This window comes from Vigna unguiculata, chromosome 9 (genome assembly GCF_004118075.2).
Source record: "Vigna unguiculata cultivar IT97K-499-35 chromosome 9, ASM411807v1, whole genome shotgun sequence".
In the NCBI taxonomy this organism is placed as follows: Eukaryota; Viridiplantae; Streptophyta; class Magnoliopsida; order Fabales; family Fabaceae; genus Vigna; species Vigna unguiculata.
The window spans coordinates 18,142,039-18,161,564 of NC_040287.1; the positions used below are offsets into that span (position 1 = coordinate 18,142,039).

General features: G+C 32.9%; 1 protein-coding gene across 3 annotated transcripts; it reads right to left on the bottom strand.

Moving 5' to 3' along the window:
* Positions 1-1,391: 1,391 nt before the first annotated feature.
* LOC114164137 (RNA pseudouridine synthase 7-like) lies at positions 1,392-15,994 on the bottom strand. Of its 3 annotated transcripts, none has more exons than XM_028048678.1 (13): positions 15,894-15,994; positions 14,372-14,452; positions 14,213-14,256; positions 14,026-14,103; positions 13,443-13,543; positions 13,282-13,369; positions 12,792-12,870; positions 12,493-12,575; positions 8,800-8,865; positions 4,849-4,905; positions 3,567-3,677; positions 2,212-2,447; positions 1,392-1,655 (listed from the first exon to the last, which is right to left on the bottom strand). In XM_028048678.1, exons 2-13 carry the CDS (start codon positions 14,433-14,435, stop codon positions 1,553-1,555), a joined length of 1,110 nt encoding a protein of 369 aa, XP_027904479.1. In that variant the 5' UTR covers positions 14,436-14,452; positions 15,894-15,994; the 3' UTR covers positions 1,392-1,552. The 3 variants fall into 3 exon arrangements, with proteins under 3 accessions (XP_027904479.1, XP_027904478.1, XP_027904480.1); XM_028048677.1 differs by lacking the exon at positions 15,894-15,994 and adding an exon at positions 14,562-14,580; XM_028048679.1 differs by lacking the exons at positions 14,213-14,256; positions 15,894-15,994 and having other exon boundaries at positions 14,372-14,554.
* Between the last annotated feature and the right edge of the window lie 3,532 nt (positions 15,995-19,526).

Sequence of the window (19,526 nt, forward strand, 5' to 3'; positions counted from 1 at the left end):
TTTTTAATTTTTAATATATATTTTAAAAATAAAATAAAATCTTAATATATATATATATATATTTGTTTTTTTGTAATGTATTGAAAAGTAAATAAAATTAAAAGTAATTAAACTTTAAATTTAAAACAAATAAAAGCAAAAAAAGAAATATATATATATATATATATATATATATATATATATATTGACATTTAGAAGTCTAAAATTTTATTTCGATGTTGACTTTCACGAATATTTTTTATTGGAAGTCAATATCTGAAACTAATTTTAATTTTGAAGATGTAATTTATGAAATTTTATTTTAATAGTCAAAGTTTTTGGAATTTTAAAAATTGTTAGAGGTGCTCGAGATGTAAGAAGAAAGCCCTTGTTAATAAGTCTGCAAACAGACCCTCTACATAGGACCTCAAATTGGGCTTTTACTCCTGCACCTCCACAATTTTTTCATGCATCCCCAAATATTTAAAACAACAATTCTGCCCTTTTGAAAAGTGAAATTGGGATTACATATCCCAGAAACTTTCTGGAACAAGGCTTTTGGAATTTTCAGATCAAGATTTTTAGAACAAAATTTCCAAAACAGAATTTCCTGAATGAAATTTTCAGAAAATGATTTTTGAAACAGAATTTCCAAAATGTATGAAATGTGACGGAGATAGATATTATGACCGTGATATATATACTCAATTGAAAAAGTCGAAGATTCTTTATACTCATACTTATACCCAATCAATGCAAAAATTCCTCGACGGATTTATTTCCATATTTATGTAACATTAGCACACAAAAAAATGAAAGAAAAAATCGATAATATTTTTTGTTATAAAACTTTAGATGTTATATAGTGATAATTTTTTGTAATAGTTAATTAATTAGGGTAAATATTGAATTTACTAAAATAAGAATTAAAATATATCTTTTTCAATATATTAAGAAAGAAAATACACAATAGCATTAATTTTGTTTGAAATTTGTTAACGTGTTGGTCTTTAATAATTATAACACGTATTTATTAAAAAGAATACATTAATATATAACAAATTTTAATATATATTAATATTAATTTTTTTATTTAATAAAGATAATTATTAAATATTAAAGATCAAACAGTTGTTCAACTACTTTAAACAATAACAAAAGTCAAACAAAATGAACATAACTATAGTTAAAAACTAATGTAAAATAACTCCAAGACTAGAATGTTGAAGCAGTAAAGAATTGTTATATCTATTGCTGCTTCAATTTTCTCAAAAAGAGAATGTCCGTAAATGCAAAGCATTATGGTATAACAAGTTACAAATGTCTCGTCCAAAAAGATAAAAGTATATATGCACTATAAAAAACATTTAATCATTTTAAAATAGAATAATCTAATGATTTTTCAACGCGAAAAAAAAATCAATAATAACAACAATTGATCATTCCAATCCAGTGTCCCTGAATAATAGCAAAAGATTAAACAGTTTTTCAGTAACCAACAATACTCAGATGAAAACTCAAAAAGTCATTGCATATTTGTTTGAAATTTACGATGAAAAATATATCAAATTGTCTACATAAGTTTTGCCCAATCAGGATGTGGACACTCGTACGTCCATCCAGGCCCCGTGTAACGAAAACAATGTAGCCATAGACCTTCTTCATCACCATCATATCTGCAATTATAAGCTCGACAAGAAAACTTAATGGTCAAGCTATCTGAGATTTACAACAAGGATAGGCAAAAAAGAATCTTCAGAATTACAAGTTTCAAGTCTTGCTAATAGAACAAATAAAAAAAATGATATATTTACATATATTAATTCATAAAACAATCACAAAACAGGAAAAAAAAGTATAAACATTGAAAGTTAAGACAATAATACTTATTTAGTTCAATAATGGAATCTACAACGTCATATTCACTAAGAGCTTTTTGCTACGAAAACACAAAGCCTAGATCAACAACAATAAGCAACGTAAAGCTCCTACTTCGTTCCAATCAATTTTTAACCAAATTCCAATATCCTCATGTCCTGATATAAGCAGATTAATTGTAAAATCTGTAGTGGCATATTCTATTTTTCTCTAATTATGCTCAAATATGATGTAATACTACTGAAAATGCTTGACTACGAAAAAGTCTATGCTCAACCAAATTATTATGGTCTGCCCTTTGCACTTTGGAGTTTAGACAGCAAATATTGTTTTCTAAGATAATGGGTTTCTTACCCTTTGGGTGCCAAATTTGGACAATTTGTACACATAGGGTCGATGCTAAAATCTTCACCAGAATTTTCTCCGCATGCATTGAGGACTTCATCAAGATCTGATGTCAGAGAAACATCAGATATGCGAGCTGATCTATCAGCACTCGACCCTTTGACAAATCGATCAACAGTTTGTTCTGAGATGTACAGCATGTCATTGGCTATTGGGTGCCCTGAATACTGCAAATGAACACGTATCTACACCAGAGGTGTATGTTAAGCACCATATATAAATTATAATAAATTGAACAAAACTAAATGTAGGATGTTTTTGGTCATAATTGAATTAATATTTCCAACTACATATGTCGTGTTAATCTCATCTCTTGTATTCCGTAAGTTGTACAGAACAACGACAGTCATACATTTGCGTGTAAATTGACAAAAAGGCTGGCAAGAAGCCTTCTATACAATATGTTGTCATTGACTATGTAGCATGAATACTAACACGGAAACAATGCACGGATTCGGACATTTCGACATGTGTAGTATTCAAGATATAGGACACAGGAACACAAATTTAAATATTACATCATTATGAATTATTTAATTTAACAATCAATATTTATATACTCAATCATCTATATACAAGTTTAGTCAAATATAATAATCTAATCATATTGTTACCTAATACAAAAATAATCAAATCCATCTATCTAATATCTTAAAAGTAAAAAGTAGTGATCATATAATATTTTTTCCATATTTCTATAGTCATAATAGAAACTAATGCAATAAATTTACAAGTTCATGCATTTAGAAAAATCATTGTATTTGTCCCTATTTTCACTTTATGTTTGAATCATGTCAAAATTATGTCAAAGACAAAACATGTATATTAAATTGGACACTTCACCATAAGGTCGTATGCACGTAGATGTCCAATATAGATTGATAATAGAACTTTTTTTTATTATTTCTATGGGAGGTTAGCAATGTTTAAACCAAATAACAGACATAGAGAGCATGATATGAAGATATTAAATGTTAGCAAAGGCAATCTATTTCTAAAATATGATTTACTTCACTTTGTATTTCATATGAGCAAGACGCTACAATTTATAGGACTTACATTTGGCTTTTCATCTTCAAGCCATAATGTCTCCAATTATTAAGAAAACATAAAACTAATCACCATTAACATCTGAAACATAACACATAAAACTTATGACTTTTGCTCTCCTAAAACATCACAAATGTAATCACTCATAAAGTCTGCTCAATAACTCATAATTTAAGTTTACCCTAACATTAAATATGCAGCTTAATCTTGGATAAAAAGAAAAAGGAAATCTAAATCAACCAACATCTTCCTACCTGATGAGTACGGCCAGTGATAGGTTCACATAAAACAATACTTTGAGTTCCATCAGTACTAATCCGAGTAAATTTTGTGGAGGCAGGCTTCCCCTTTGCGGAGTCTCTGACCTTCATTAAAAAAAAATATTTTCATTCAGATATTCCATAAGATACTTGTCTTTCCACTTATCAAGAACAAATGCCTACTTTTCCTTAGACAATGTTAGCTACTATTGAAACATAATAAAATAAGAATACCCAATATAATCACCAACATTTTGTTTTAGCTGTCATATGCGTCCATGTTTTACACATCAGATCATTTAGAAAAGACAAAGGAATCCATGGTGTTTGTTCTATTTGCATCTCTTACGATGTTAACCTTGTTGAGTTCGAATATCTATTACCTTGGACTCCGATTCTGTATCGCATTGCTCGAATTCTCATATATATAATTTGAACTATGACAAAAGCAATTCTGTTAATAAAAAGCTAAAAGTACCAGCACGAAAAGGCTCCTTTCTACACAAAAGATATGACAGAAGGTCATTGTAAAATGCCTTCCCCTTGCATATGCAAAGAGACTTGTTCCAAATTTGAGACCATGACCAACCAATTACCAAGGCGAAATTTTACCATTACGTCAGGGATTGCCACCAAAAGGTAAGTGAGGCTCTTAAAAGATATTACAAGGCAGCTGCAACTTATTCAGCTGAACTTTAGCTATAAATACCATATTTAAAGTTGAATAGCATATTTTTCAAAGTTAGTTGCACAACATTAGTTAAATAGTCACAAATGTTGATTGATCCCATGGCTCTTTTTTTGGCTTAAAGTTGTACTTAAGAACTCGAAGGAAAGCCTCTATATCAGTCCTAAATAGTAGTTAATCAACTAGATGAAGGTTATATATACAAAATAGTATTAAAAGTATGCCCAGAAAGTTTCATAACAATGGACTATATTCTAGAAAAAGAAAGAAATGTCTAACCATCCAAAAGAAAGGTTGCTTTAGCATTTATCACAGAAGCTATTAATAACTAAAATACCTACATCATAAAAGTGTTTTTCCTTCAATGCATTAATATTATAATTATAAATATAGCACTTTTTCCCTACAAGGATTCGTTGTTTTCCCTTTGCAAATTCGTTAAAATATGAAACATGTTGATCACAAACAAAGTGACATTTTTATAATTATTAGTGCAAACATATCAACTGAAAATGAAAACAAAAAACAATCTAAATGCATCCAGACATTCAATAACAAAAAATAATGTAGGATCCCCCCAGGCCTCACCTCGGTTGTGCTCCTTCCTTCACGTGCATTATAGTCGATATTGGCATCAACAATTAGCTGAAAAGTAAAAACTTGGTCAAATTAGAAAATTATGAAATTTTAACTCAGAATTTAAAAATTAATAATCTATATCTAAAATCTATATATTAGGCAAATTAAAGTTCAGTCCATACAAAAATGACAAGACATCTCAGACTAAAGTTTTAGTTAACCATGACGCATTTGGAATTGCTTTTATTTTTTAAATTCAAATGTAAGGGATCACTATGAATCTCAACATCCCACCTAGGTTGCCACTACAAAATGCAACAATCATATGTCACCATATGAAAAGCTACATATAAAGGAAGAAAAAAGCAATTACAAAAACACGAGGGACAAACCAAACTCAGGCTCAGAAACAAAAAACCACTCCCACGAAGGAACTAAAATAACGAAAATTATGGAGTTGGTACACAATTGTTGCTTATGTTTTCAGATTAACAAAAATAACTTAACAATTCTAAACTAAAACCAAGTCTATTTCATACTTTTCAAAAATATTTCAAGCATAGCCAATCCTATGGTGGATAAAATTGGAATTAACAATTTCAACCTGTTTTAATCTTACCAAGAGCAATATGCACCGATTTTCTCAATTTCACAATAAACAATTGTTCTGCCCAAACCGTTTCTTCTTCACATGCTACACTCGATGTGATAGGTTTCTTGATGGAAGAAACCTAGTTAACGAGGTTCACACACACATAGAAATGTAATCCACACTCAACACACTTGATATACCTTGTTTATTTGATTCAAACCGGTCACACAATTTGTATATTGTCCAGAGAGATAATGTTTCCCTTCCCACAGGACACTAATGATCCTATCTACACTCTCAACAAACCAAAAACGTAACCCCAAGCAAACAAAAGCCAACCTATATATTTTCTTCCTAAGGAAGACTATACCCTCCTATCCAACTAACTAATTTTTAATTTTCTTCCCTCTTACATAAAAATTCCATCTCCTAACATTACCTCCCCTGTACAAGCAACCTTGTCCTCAAGGCTGAAGTCTGGAAATTGGAATTTAATGGTGGCTATATCCTCCCATGTAGCTGCCTCAGGTCCTCCGTCTTGCCATGAATCAAAACCTGTTGAACTGGTTCTCCTTGTTGGCATTGAAACTTTCCTATAAGGGCGAATCTTGAAAAACACCCAATCCCCCATATCAATTGGTGATGGTTTTCTATGTCTATTAGCAAATTTAGTCATTTGTTGTTCTGCCCTAGTTAAATGAAACTTGAGTTGTTTCAGGGCTTCATCGCTAGTTAATAAATCTTATGCCACCGCTTCCGTCGTTGTCTCAACTTGTACAAATCTGTTGAAGGAGGGTGAGTCGTTGTCTCAACTTGTACAAATCTGTTGAAGGAGGGTGAGGGTCTGTTGACATCTGGAAAAAACTCCTAGTTGGTCCTTGGAAGTTAGTATTATACCAATATTATGCCCATGGAATAAACATAAACCACGTCTTTAGTTGTTCAAAACCAAAACATCTTAAATATGTTTCCAAAGTCCTATTTAAAACTTCAATTTGGCCATTTGACTTTGGATGGTAAGTTGTGCTCATGTCGAGTTAGGTACCCTGCAACCGAAACAACTCTTTCCAGAAGAGACTCGGGAAAGTGGGATCTCTATCACTGACAATTGATGTTGGGATTCCATGCAATATCACTGCTTCTTTCACAAAACCTTCAGCAATATTCCTGGCTGAACAGGGGTGTTTAATCAGTATGAAATGCCCATACTTACTTAACCTATCCATGGCCACTAGGATGGCATCATATCCATTGGATTTGGGAAGAATGACTATGAAATCCAGACTAATATCCTCCCGCACCTCATTAGGTGACGAAGCATTTTTATTAACTCGAGTACCATAGGTATGATGAGTATGTTTTCCTAACTAACAAGACTCTCATTGAAAAAACGAACTGTGAGAAAAACTTGGAAGCATTAGACACATTTTGGAACGACTAGGATGACCTAAGCATTGATGTTCAAGATCTTGAGACGCAGTTGAGATACAAGCAACCGATTGTGACAGATAGTATAATCCTCGAGACTCATGTCCTACTCCAACTAATACACCGATCTTGAACATGAACATAATTATTTGTAAAAAGATCAGAGTAATTTTAGGAGCAAGTGAGCTTCCTTATGGAGATTAAATTAAAATGACACCCAAGAATATAAAGCACATAATTTCCACCTAATAAATAGGAATCAATTATCCTAATTGCTAGAATATGTAACTATTAATTTCCTACAAATTTTTAATAGCTGATTACATTCTAACAGTGGGTAATTTCACCATTTTCATCCAATGCCTTTGTACCTCTTCATCTTCCTCCTCAGAATCATCACTACATTCCACTCTTTCTCCCCTTCTAACTCCACGGATAGAATTCTCACTTTTTTTCTGAACTTCTTTCTCATTTCTTGGTCATAGTGTTTCTTTGATTTCTTGAATGTTATCTCTTACTTTTGCATTCATTTGCTGGCCCACCTCTCCAAAGCACCTATTCGGCCTTCCATGATTCCTCCTCCTTGGATTTGGCAGGTTGGACCAATTGATAACGAGGTTCACACGCATACAGAAAACGTAATCCACACGCACAAAACATTGAATATACCTCATTTATTTGATTTGAACTAATCACACAATTTGTACATTGTCTAGAGATAATGTTTCCCTTCCCACAAGACACCAAGGATCCTGTCTAAACTCTCAACAAACCAAAAACGTAACCCCAAGCAAACAAAAGCCAACCTACATAAAGTCTTCCCTTTAAGAAGATTGTACCCTCCAAACCAACTAACTAATTTTTAATTTCTTCCTTCTTACATAAACATTCCCTTTCCTAACCGCATGTTACTACATGCATTCACTTATTTAGCGACAACCGTCATCTAAAACTCTAATGCCCATGGCCAAAGCTTCTCATCAATGCCTCTCAAAGAGAGCTTTTCAATTTAGACCCATGGATATACACATCCCATATGTGATCAGTTGCCTTCTTTAATAAAAAGATATACATAAAAGATCAACTGCTTCCGCAATATCATTAGTTGCCTTATTTATAATAGTTATATAATTGCAATTTGCAAAACTGTCAAAAACCCAAGAAGCAGGAACAAAAACTATCATGTCCCCAATATCTTAAAATCAAATGAAGTACATGGTAGAAAATGTGCATATTTTGTTAACACTTATGTAGATAAACTAGACTCTAGCTTTTAGTTACTTTTCCTTGAGTTTTTGACTGTGAATCTAACATTCGAAACGTTAACTGACGACTAGAAGGAGAATACTTCCCATCATGTTCTGAAAATATCAATCTAATTCTTTAGGAAGCCCAAGTGCACAAGGCCCTAACTAGGTGGGAGTTTAGGGAGAAATGATGAATGTGACTTCTCCCACATACATAGAGACTGTTTTTAGGATCATGAGACAGAAATCACAAGGTTCACCCTCTAATTATACAAAACTACGTTAACCAAAGGAAGAAGGAAATTATATCTTTAGCATATATGAAAAAGTTGCAGGGTTTTTCTTCAACGTACTTCCTATGTTTCATTTATTTGATGTTTTAGCAAAACAGAATGTTCCAATTTCACAATCATTCTCTCAATTAAGAATTAAATATAATTTATTATTAATTATATCCTTAACCATTATTATGATGTGAAAAAAGGAAAAAATTAGATGAGAACCTAATCAATATGCAAGACAGGGGATGTGTTCGGAAATAACATAATAAGAATTACAATATTATAATATAGCAATAGCATTTAGTAATTCCAATGCCAAGACCTTCAAGGTCCATCAAAATAGCATGCAGAAAGTAATAAATACCAAGTACAGTATATGTAACACATCTTATCCAGATCATATAAAAGATACCTCATCCTCAGGAAATTCTCCAACTACTTTTGCTATATATTGTTTGTGGACTAAACCAGCTTCTATCTGTAACAATTAAACTCTATAGTTATAGTGTATAAAAAATTTCACATAAAACAGAATAAATTATGTGTTACAAGCATGTCAAGATATTGATATCACAAAAGAAGAAATTGAACTTTATTGTATGTTAGAATAGGTTATCTTAAATAGACTTTATAGGAAAGTTGCAGTGTAATTTGTGTTGTATCTTCCGAGACATATTAAAGGTAAGTCCAGCCATCATACATAAGGACAATTGTAGAACCTATCCTGTTTCTTCCAATTCTGCTATTTGTCCAGCTACCCCCTCTTGAACCTATCCTCCTCTGTCATAAGCATCATGTGTTTGTTCCTCTCATACCCATCTTTACCTCTTTCTTTCCTCAAAAATTTTGGCCAAGTTCCACCGGTGGTTAGAAAGTATTCTCTTCACACCAAAATAAGTGATCGGTTAATTTAGTAATTTTTCTACCAGTCACGATTTAGGATTCTAATAAACATTCAATATTTTATTCTATTTTCCCCTTATAAATTATTAATATGGAAAAAATAGTCTTTATCACAAAATTAATTATAAATTATAAGAATAAATTAGGAAATTTTCTCAACTTATTTATTTATTTATTAGTTCTCTTAATATTGTACGTCTCTTATTTTGAAAAGAATGGAGCATATTGATTATGAATCATGTTTACACCCAAAACTAACAAATGAAAAGCTAACCCCAATAGACAGCACCCTCTCTTAATTATAGTCTTCCTAACCGAAGACTCACACCCCGTCAACCACCTACTAACAACCTGTCATTCTAACTAACTAACTGCTAGTTTTATTTCTCTTAACATACACCTTTAATGTCCTAAAACCTATTTTGTGACAGTTGTGACATAATTGTCCTAACTGCAAGGTTTTTTCCTTCTACTATAAACAATGCCAAACCTATCAATTTCTCAAGTAGGTATTAGAGCAGGTCAATCCTGCTATTCTTGTGTCTATCCAGCAAAGAAATTGCCATCCGATAACCGCTTGGGTTCATGTATCGCGGAGCGTGACCCAATCCAGATAGTCAAGCATCCAAACACCAACCAACACACCATCACCTGCAATCAATGTCTCAACTAACTTAGGCACATGTGTCTCACGTTTGCCTTCTAGTGGTTGGAATCCTTCCAAACACCGCAGTTCCAATCATCGGAGCTTTCTACACACTCACATTTCCACCCTTAGTTTTCATTCTTGTACTATTTGGTGTGACATAAAGGGCTCCTCACAGTTTATCCCTCCTTTTTCTTTCGAGATCCACCACTCTTTGTTGTTTTAAGAGTTGGCACAGGCTATGGTATGCAGAAGTTTGTTGTTTCTGACTATTGGTACTCATTGTATTTTGAGAGAGATTCAAGCGGTTGGTTGTTGCGTAGTTATTGGTTTGTGAGTGTTGGTGTTGGATATTGAATTGTTATCAGTTTGCTGGCCTAATGATTTGGGTGTTAATTTGGACCCTTTAGGTAGTTGTAATTCTAATTATTGATGGATTCCTCTTTCAACATGCTTTGTTTACTCAAAGTAGTAGCAAACATCCTCAATGCTCCTTTCATAGGAGAATTGGCCACACTCGAATTGAAATAACTACTTCTCCTGACATGGTTTTCCTAACAATATAGCAAACATCTTTCAATTTAAAAAGGTTAAACCACAATTTTTAATGAAAAAATATCAGGATATCTCAGGTTAGTGATTAAGAACAACCTTTCACACATTTTATTTTGTCAAAAGCTTGCATTTCTCAAACCTTGGAGAATCAAAGTTCATGGGTAATTGATTTGGGTGCTTTTGGTCTCAATTTTGGTAATCCTTCCTTATCTTCTTCTATTTTTCTACCCAATATTCCTCATGTTATGACTTTAGCCAATGGATCCAAAGCTTCTCAAGGAGTTAGTCAAATCTCCCTTTCTCCCTCCTTAAACCTAAAGCATATTCTACTTTTCTCTAATTGTCCTTTTAACCTAATTTCCCTAGGTCAATTAACCAAATCTTTAAATTGTTCTATAACTTTTCAATGCAAATTCTTTGGTTATACAACAGCTTGAAACACGATGATTGATTAGTGAGGGACATGAATATAGAGAACTCTACTATCTTGGTGTAATAGATCGTTAATGTCTTGTTTAGAATCCACATCTCCTAAACCTTTGCATGATCGCTTGGGAGACCCACATTTATCAAAATTAAAAATGATGATTCCTACCTTAGCAAACTCCATGTGCTAGAACGTGAGTTCAATTAGGAAAACATATTTTGTCTTCTTTTCTGATGAGAGACCTCTAGCTAAAGAACCAACTATTAGAATCATGGCTAGGAGGATACAAGAATGGGCCTTCTCTGAGCATGCAAGGCCCGCCCAAGATGAAGTTCACATGGGTCAAGGAGGATGTGAAGACCTCCTTTTGTGAATCAACTTATGCTAGAGCTCCCCTTATTGGATTCCTCTAGCCTCCTTCCTTCAGTGTTGGCCTAACCTCACTTGAGAACCTCCTCCAAACACCATAGCCGAACTTATACTCCTCATTCTTCCTAGCTTTCGCACCTTCCTAGCATCCATGATTCTCCTCCATTCCTTCTCACGGTTTTGAGCATGAAGATGGACTCATCATTTTCTAAACAGAACAGAAACAAGATGCAATGATGTCTTCTCTATAATTCATTCTAACATTTGGGGTTCAAGTCAAGTCACATCCTTTGGATTTCGTTATTTGGTCACTTTTATTGATAAATATTCTCATTGTACTAGGATTTACTGAATGAAATATAGGTCTGAACTTTCAAATATATTTTGAGCCTTTCCTCAATGAAATTAAGAATTTGACCAAGTGACCAAAATTTTAAGGAGTGATAATGCTAAAGAATACCTTTCTTTTGGTTTCTCTACTCTTTTGAATTATGCCCCAAATTCAAATAGAGATAATGAACACTTGGTTGAAGGTCAAGCTCAAAGAAATGGCAAGAGGACAATGTTCTTGCCATCCCACCTCTAAAGGAGGAGGATGTTTTTATTGATGTGCTTCGTGAAGGAGATGGACCTAATGAAGATCCCTTCAACTTTTATTTTAATTTGAAAGATTCATACTAGATAGCTATTGTTTATGCTATAGCTATCTAGGTATTCTTTGTCTTGGACTTGGTAGTTGGTAGTTGATGATTTTGTATGTTGTTTAGGCTACTTAAACTTACCTAATTAGGTATTTAAGTTGTTTTTTTGTCAGTCATGAGTTATGACTTAATTGACATGCTTTCTTTTTTATGGCTTATGATGAGCTTAAGTTCAATTCAGTATTTTAAAGTGCGACCTAGTGACTAAATATCTTTTAATTATTTATTTTGTCTATAGAGTACATATCTCATATCTATGTAGGAGTAGGATCTACAATACGTATTATGATCTTACAATTTACGATTTAGAGAGTCCCCCACGATTCTAATTATAATGTAAATTTGACTGCCTTGGCTCAAAGATTTATCTAAAGGAACATAATTGCCCATCGGATGTCATGTAAATATTAAAATCAAACAATTTAACCTTTTATTTAATATTAGAAACTAAATATTCTATAAGAAAATATTTAATAGCAAAACAACATCACTTCCTACAGTCACCTGTTGCCTAAAGATGTCAGCTTTTGCAGCATTTCTCGCCAAAATAAGAAGCCCTGAGACAAGGCGATCCAGACGATGAACAGCTGAGATGATCATGTCAAGGTAAAATTGCAAATACAAATGGACAAAGTTTGAAAAATAAAGGGAAAATGCAAGTATAAAATGGAGAAAGGAGACACCGTGGCTGGATAAGGTGTGAAAAAATATTAAGGGCAAGAAAGACATTTATGCTAATTGGAAATGTTAAACCATATCAGCAAATGACGTTTATCTCTTCTCCAAAATGCATTTTTGGATACGAAATAGAGGTGCCAGCCCATACTCAGCTTGAAGAATGCCAACAACAGTGTTCTTACGATATTGACCGCATGGATGTACCTACGTAACAGCTAAAATTCACAGCTTTAGCGTATATGAAATTTAGAGCAAACTACCATCGATAAGTATATCACCATTACATAGGTATCTAATTAAGAATTCACTATAATTCCTGACTTCCTTTGTTAGAACCAAAGGAAATAATTTAAATGATATAAAGGAATCAGTTCTTTTTCATTGTTTAACATATCATTAGAATTATGATCTACGCTTCAATCACAAATAGCTCTATATAAACAGGTGTTAGAAATATATCTAAAATCCTTAATGTTTCTTCACCTAACACCTTGAACTTCACGGAATATTAATTCATGACAGAACTTATTCTCTGCATAATTATTTTACTTCACATGAGTTATCACAGTTTTACAACATAGGCACTTCACTAACCCATTTGTTAATGATACTTACAGGAACAGATGCTGGCTTACAAATAGTTAGCACATCTGGTTCTTTTTGAAGAATAAGAACATCACAAGCCATCACAGGTGGTTCATGCCTGAAAGCTCGGTGGCATCAGTTGCAAGGTTTACTAAATCCATAGAATGAAAGCATAAAGTTTAAAACCCAACCTGTGTAAGAAATGGCTTATCTTTTGAGATGGTTTAACTACGTATGAAACTGGTACCATCTCTCCATCTACTTGAATCCTTCCACATTTCACTGCACTAACCTACAATGTTAAACACAAACTATCAATTAATTAAAACTCTGGGGCATCATCAAGTTCACTGAGCTGAACACAACAAGTGGAGTATGTAGTCAGTGATGCCATTTGTTCAGGAAAGTGTAAAAAACATCTCTTCCAAATAAAAATAATAACAACAATAATAATAACCATCACAAGACATTACTCTGGTATCCATTCTTTTCTTATGGATACTACACTTGCAATGCGGTTAGTTAGTTTCTGATAGTATCCAATATAATCAAATGTTTGTTATAAACTCGAGGTAACTATCGACGACTCACCAAGGGTACCTAACCTAACCTATCAGGAACCAGAGCAAATTTCACTCTCTTAACGTGATTTTTTTTGTTGAGTATTGAATTATTATGAAAGGTTTGTCATAAATTGTAACTACTTAAAACAACCGAAACTTACCATTAGACAAATCATCAAATCAAATATAAACGAGTAGGCGTAATTCTTACATAATAATCATAAGGTCGACCTTTAAACTCCTCAGCAAATAAGTCTACAATGGTTTTTCCCGCCCACCGATTTTTAACCTGCAACAACAAATTGACCATTTCTAGGGTTTAATAGGGGTTTTATAACATATAGAAGAGAAATTTTTAAATAATAAAAAATTGAATAAGCAAAACAAAACAAATATACATGAGCGATGAATTCAAAGTAGTATGGTCTAACAAATCGTATTCCTGCACAAATTCCAACAAGGGAAGAAAAAAGAAAAGAGAGTCACGTTCTATGTTCGTAGTAAATTTTCGTCCTTATCATTGGAATATGCAGAGTGTCTACGATATTGAATGATACCATTTCGAAAGATATAATCGTGCTGGTGTGGGGGATTCGCTGGAGTTTGCCACACGATATCCATGCCCTCCAATTTTTAACCTGCAACAACAAATTGACCATTTCTAGGGTTTAATAGGGGTTTTACAACATATAGAAGAGAACTTTTTAAATAACTAAAAATTGAATAAGCAAAACAAAAGAAATATACGTGAGCGAAGAATTCAAAGGAGTATGATTTAACAAATTGTATTCTTGCACAAATTTCAACAAAAGGAAAAAAACATTAATTCATTTTTCAAAATTCCAGTTTTTGTAATTTTTATAATTTTAAAATATTTTTGTTTTGTTTTTTTAGAAAGAAAATTATAATGGTGGGATTTAATTATAAAAGGATAAAATGGAGACAATAAAAATATGAGAATAAAAATATGAGAATGAATGAATAATATATGAGGTCCATGAAGTAAGCATAAAAACAGGTCCACAAATAATAAACAAAGACAAAGGGGCGCGGGGTTATCAAATGAGAGAGTGGGCAGAGTAAAAAAAAAGGAAAACAAGTGTGGCAGGGTGCTGTAAAAAGTAGTGGTGTTTGGAAGCAATAAAGTCCAATAAAGTCCAAAATGAGAATAGCATCCAGCGGTGCACAAGCGAGAAATGAAAACAGCCCCAAGTAAAATAAATAGAGGGGTGCAAGGTGCAGAAAGGTTGGTCTGCCCAAAGAAAAGAAATTGAGTGAATCTAATTAAGCTAACTCCTGATTCGTAAACCCCCATCCAACATCAGTCGCTTCCGTCGAACCTCCACCTAGCCGCACCTCTGGAGCTCGCCGCCGCTCATTTCTGGACAGCCGGTGATGTTGCCGCTGCGGTGCTCGAGACCGTCGCCGGTGCGGATGAGAACCTTGGGAATTCTCTTCTTCATTTTTTTTTCCTGGGCGAGACATACCGCTTCTTCTTCCTCATCGCCGCCGACGCCACTCATTTCCGGAGACTACCGTCAGCGATTCCAGCCGACGCAGGTCGTTCACTCATCTCCAATCCTCGATTCTCTTCCGCGAGAGAAAAAGATGCTATAGGCTCTGCGACTCGCCACCACCGTGCCGCCACCGCGATTGGGTTCGCAACCGTCACACTCTTCTCCCTCTATTTCTCCGTTCTGATTTTGTGGATGGATGAAGATGATGGGAAAAGGATAGAAATGAATGTTTGTTGCTGCAACGGGGTTCTGGTCCGTGATGTTGAATTGCAGGAATGGGGTTGTAACAGAAACAATGGATGGTTTCTATTGATGATGAAGAATGGGTGTGATTCTGGTTTGGTTGTGTGTTCTCTTTGCAGGTTAGAATGGTGTTGTGATGCTGCGGGATAAAACTTTGTTAAAAGTCGGAGGTGCTACGAGGGCGTGAGGATTCAGTGGAGTCGAGGGTGATAATAGAGGATTCAATGAGTCACGCAAAATTTAATAAACTATTACATTCTAAGCACGCAACTGCATCAAGTTCATCTCAAACATTCAAGTATTCAGATAAAGTACTTACCTCTTGCGGTTCCTGTCAGCTGTGTTGGTGGCTTCACCTCTCTGCTGCTGTTTTTAACAGTAACATGTTATCTAAAAGACTTGACTTAAAACAACAACTAATATATAGCAGTAATAGAAAATAAATTTAGTTTTAATTTTATAAAGTGAGTTTATAAAAAGTTTATTTTTTTATATATTAATTTTATATTTTACTTCTTCAGTGACCATCGAAATGCATTAAACAAGATTTATTTGACGCATATAAGTTTCACCATTTGAAGGTTAGTTTATGCATGGAATGAAATATTTTGTAACAAAATATTTTTGGTATAATGTAAAGGTTTGTGTGTGAAAATTCCTCGTATTCGTTTTCGTGACCTAAGGTCACCCTTCCCGTTACTTTTGGTGTAGCACATGATTCCTATTGTGACATAACCAAACGAAGCATTGTTTGGTGAAGGTTTTGAAAGGGTCATTGTGCCTATTAAAGTTGACTAAAAACAGTGATGGAAGAAGACAATTTTAGAAGGTTGGACCCATATCCTGAATTGAAAGGGTTGTCAGTGATTCTCAAGACACAATAACTTAGCACTATGATTGTGATTAGGGGACCAAGGAACCCATTACAAGTGCAACTACAAAATTGATTTTTTTGGATTTTTTTAGCATTTTGATTCAGTATTTACTTTTGCTATTTTTCAATAGATAATTTTTTAAATATTTTTCTTTCACATTTTAAAAAGTGATATTGTTCATATGTTTTTTTATCTCATCGATCCCAAACTATATTGCTGGAGTTACTAGTTATTTATTTTACTTTATATGTTTATTTTACAAGTTATTTATTTATATTTATTTTTGTACATCCATCCCAAATTTTAATTATTTAAAATAAATATTTATTTTACTTCATACACATTCTGAAATGCTAACAGATTACATCATAAATTGCATTATTCAACTTATATAGTAAAATTCTCATCACTTTCAATCTATTATTTTATTGGACACTTTTATTGTAAATCTAAAATATATTTAAAAAAAAATTTACAAATTTTCAGCATAATACAATTTATATTTTTAAATACATTTATAATAAATTTTAATTACATAAAATAAATATTTATTTTACTTCATACACATGCTAAAATACTAACATATTAGATCATAAATTGCATTACGCAACTTAAATAGTAAAATTCTTATATATTTGAATCTCTTGATAAGATATTATTAGTATCTTGTTCTTTTAAATGTGCATTTTTGTTCAGATTCCTTAAATTAACTTCTTGCTTCTTTACCTGATTTTGTTAACCATTTACCACTTTCAATCTATTCTTTATTTATCTCCTAATTAAATTTTAGTATTTGTATTAATTTAATTATAATTAGAAGTAATTAAAAAAATTGATAACATAAAGAAATTAACAAAAACAGTTTTTAGTAATGTAACAAAGTTAAATCTTATAATAAAAACAATAACTGTTGTGATGCTTTCAAAATAGGATCCTAATGAAATTTCCTATTCCTGACAAGTAAATCTAGATTCTGCTAATCTAAACTAATTATTTTTAATTATTTAACAAATCTTACACTTGAGTTTTTTCAAGAAAAAGTGGTTACTTTGTTTATCATGTTCAAAATAAAGTGACGAAAGAAGTTAAATTTTAGTTATCTTTTCAACAACCCACACAAATGATGAGATTGAGATACGTCGCAATCGGGATCGCGACGGCTAACGAAAAAAGAAAACGAGTTTAAAAAAAGATTTGGAGTCGCCACCATAATTATATGGGAAACTATGGAAAACCATAAAAATAAAACAAGTCTGCGAAAAACCAAATTTTTTGGGTTCGGGAGTCGGTTACGCGTAGAAAAGGTATTAGCCCCCTACAGCGTTCGCCCAAGGGCAGTACCTTTAATTAAACATGCAAGATTTGGTTTTCAAAACATTAATTTTCCCTAAAAAATGAGACGAATAATGCTAAAAAGAAACAATAATATTTTTTAAATTTTTGGGTCCGACAAAGATTGACTTTGGTCCTACGCATTCTCATCTAAAGTGAGAAATCAGGGTTATATAGTTCTTTAAAAGATGTTTTGAAAACTATTTGAAAAATGATTTAAATTTGTTAGAACTGAACCTGATAATTAAACATGCAAGATTTGGTTTTCAAAACATTAATTTTCCCTAAAAAATGAGACGAATAATGCTAAAAAGAAACAAAAATATTTTTTTGATTTTTGGGTCTGACAAGGATTGACCTTGGTCCTACGCATTCTCATCTAAAGTGAGAAATCAGGGTTTTGTAGTTCTTTAAAAGATGTTTGGAAAACTATTTGGAAAATGATTTAAATTTGTTGGAACTGAACGTGATAAGGACTGGCCTTGCTCGTACGTATCTCACAGTGGATAAACAAGGATCACATAGTTCTTAAAAAAATATTTGTTGGAAAATGTTGATATTTTGTATTTTTAAATTTTTTTGTATTTTTTTGTGATTTTGTGATTATTTAAAAAATGGTGTCATACGACGCAAATGGCCGAACAGACACCAAAAAAAAAGAAAATATTTTTGGTATTTTTTTAGAAAAATAGTGTCACACGGTGCGAGCGACCGGATAGACACAATAAAGTGAAAGAGAACATTTTTATTTTTTAGATTTTTTTCTATTTTTTTGCAATTTTTGATAATTTTTAAATATTTTTATATTTATTTTATATATATATATATATATATATATATATATTTAGAGATAAAATAATAATAATAAAAATAATAAAAAATAATGATTATAATAATAAATAATAATGAATAAATAAATAAAAATAAAATAAAAAGAAACAATTTATTTAAGAAATATGAAAGTGAAAAACAAAATATGAGAGTCCACGAGTAATTAATAAAATGCATGAAGTATATGAGGTGTACTTAGTAGAGATGGGAGTGCAACGAGTAAAATATAAAACAAACCCAAAATAGGAATAAAACACACACTAATACAAAAAAGCCATTTAACGTCACCCCAATAACGTCTGCCTAAAAAAAGTCCAACGTTAAAAATGATCGGTGGCATTTTTGTAAATAACGGGACCTTTTTAACGTCCGACGTGGAGCGGGCAGACGTCACTTAACGTCTGTTAAAAAATACCCCGACGTCACTCAAAAAAGGACGTCGGACCAGCACGCGCCAGACGTCCCTTGACGTCTGCCCCTCCCATCCCCGACGTCACTTAACGTCGGATACCACACCCCCGACATTAAGTTTTGGTTTATCTCTGCGCGAAACGCAGAAACCCTCGCGCTGTTCATCGTTTCCGCGAGAGTTCCCTCCGGCGATGCCATTTTCGACCCCCTCCAAGTGAGTTTCAAAAGGTTTTCGCCATCAAATTTGTTAGGGTTTGATTATGGGTTGATTTTACGCGTTTTGAACTTATTATTTTGCGTTTTCATCTCCATTTGCAGCGTTTTGAGATTTGTCCCACTTGCTCTTCATTCCCATTTGGCCAACAGTGTGTGGAGACCCTAGACTCCCTCTCAAAGTTCCCATTTGTTCAGAATTATTTATTTCGGTGTTTGATGAGCTTTGGGGTCTTGTTTTTCAGCTGGATATTTTCGAACATGTTGGTGTGCCACTGGTGGAACATTGC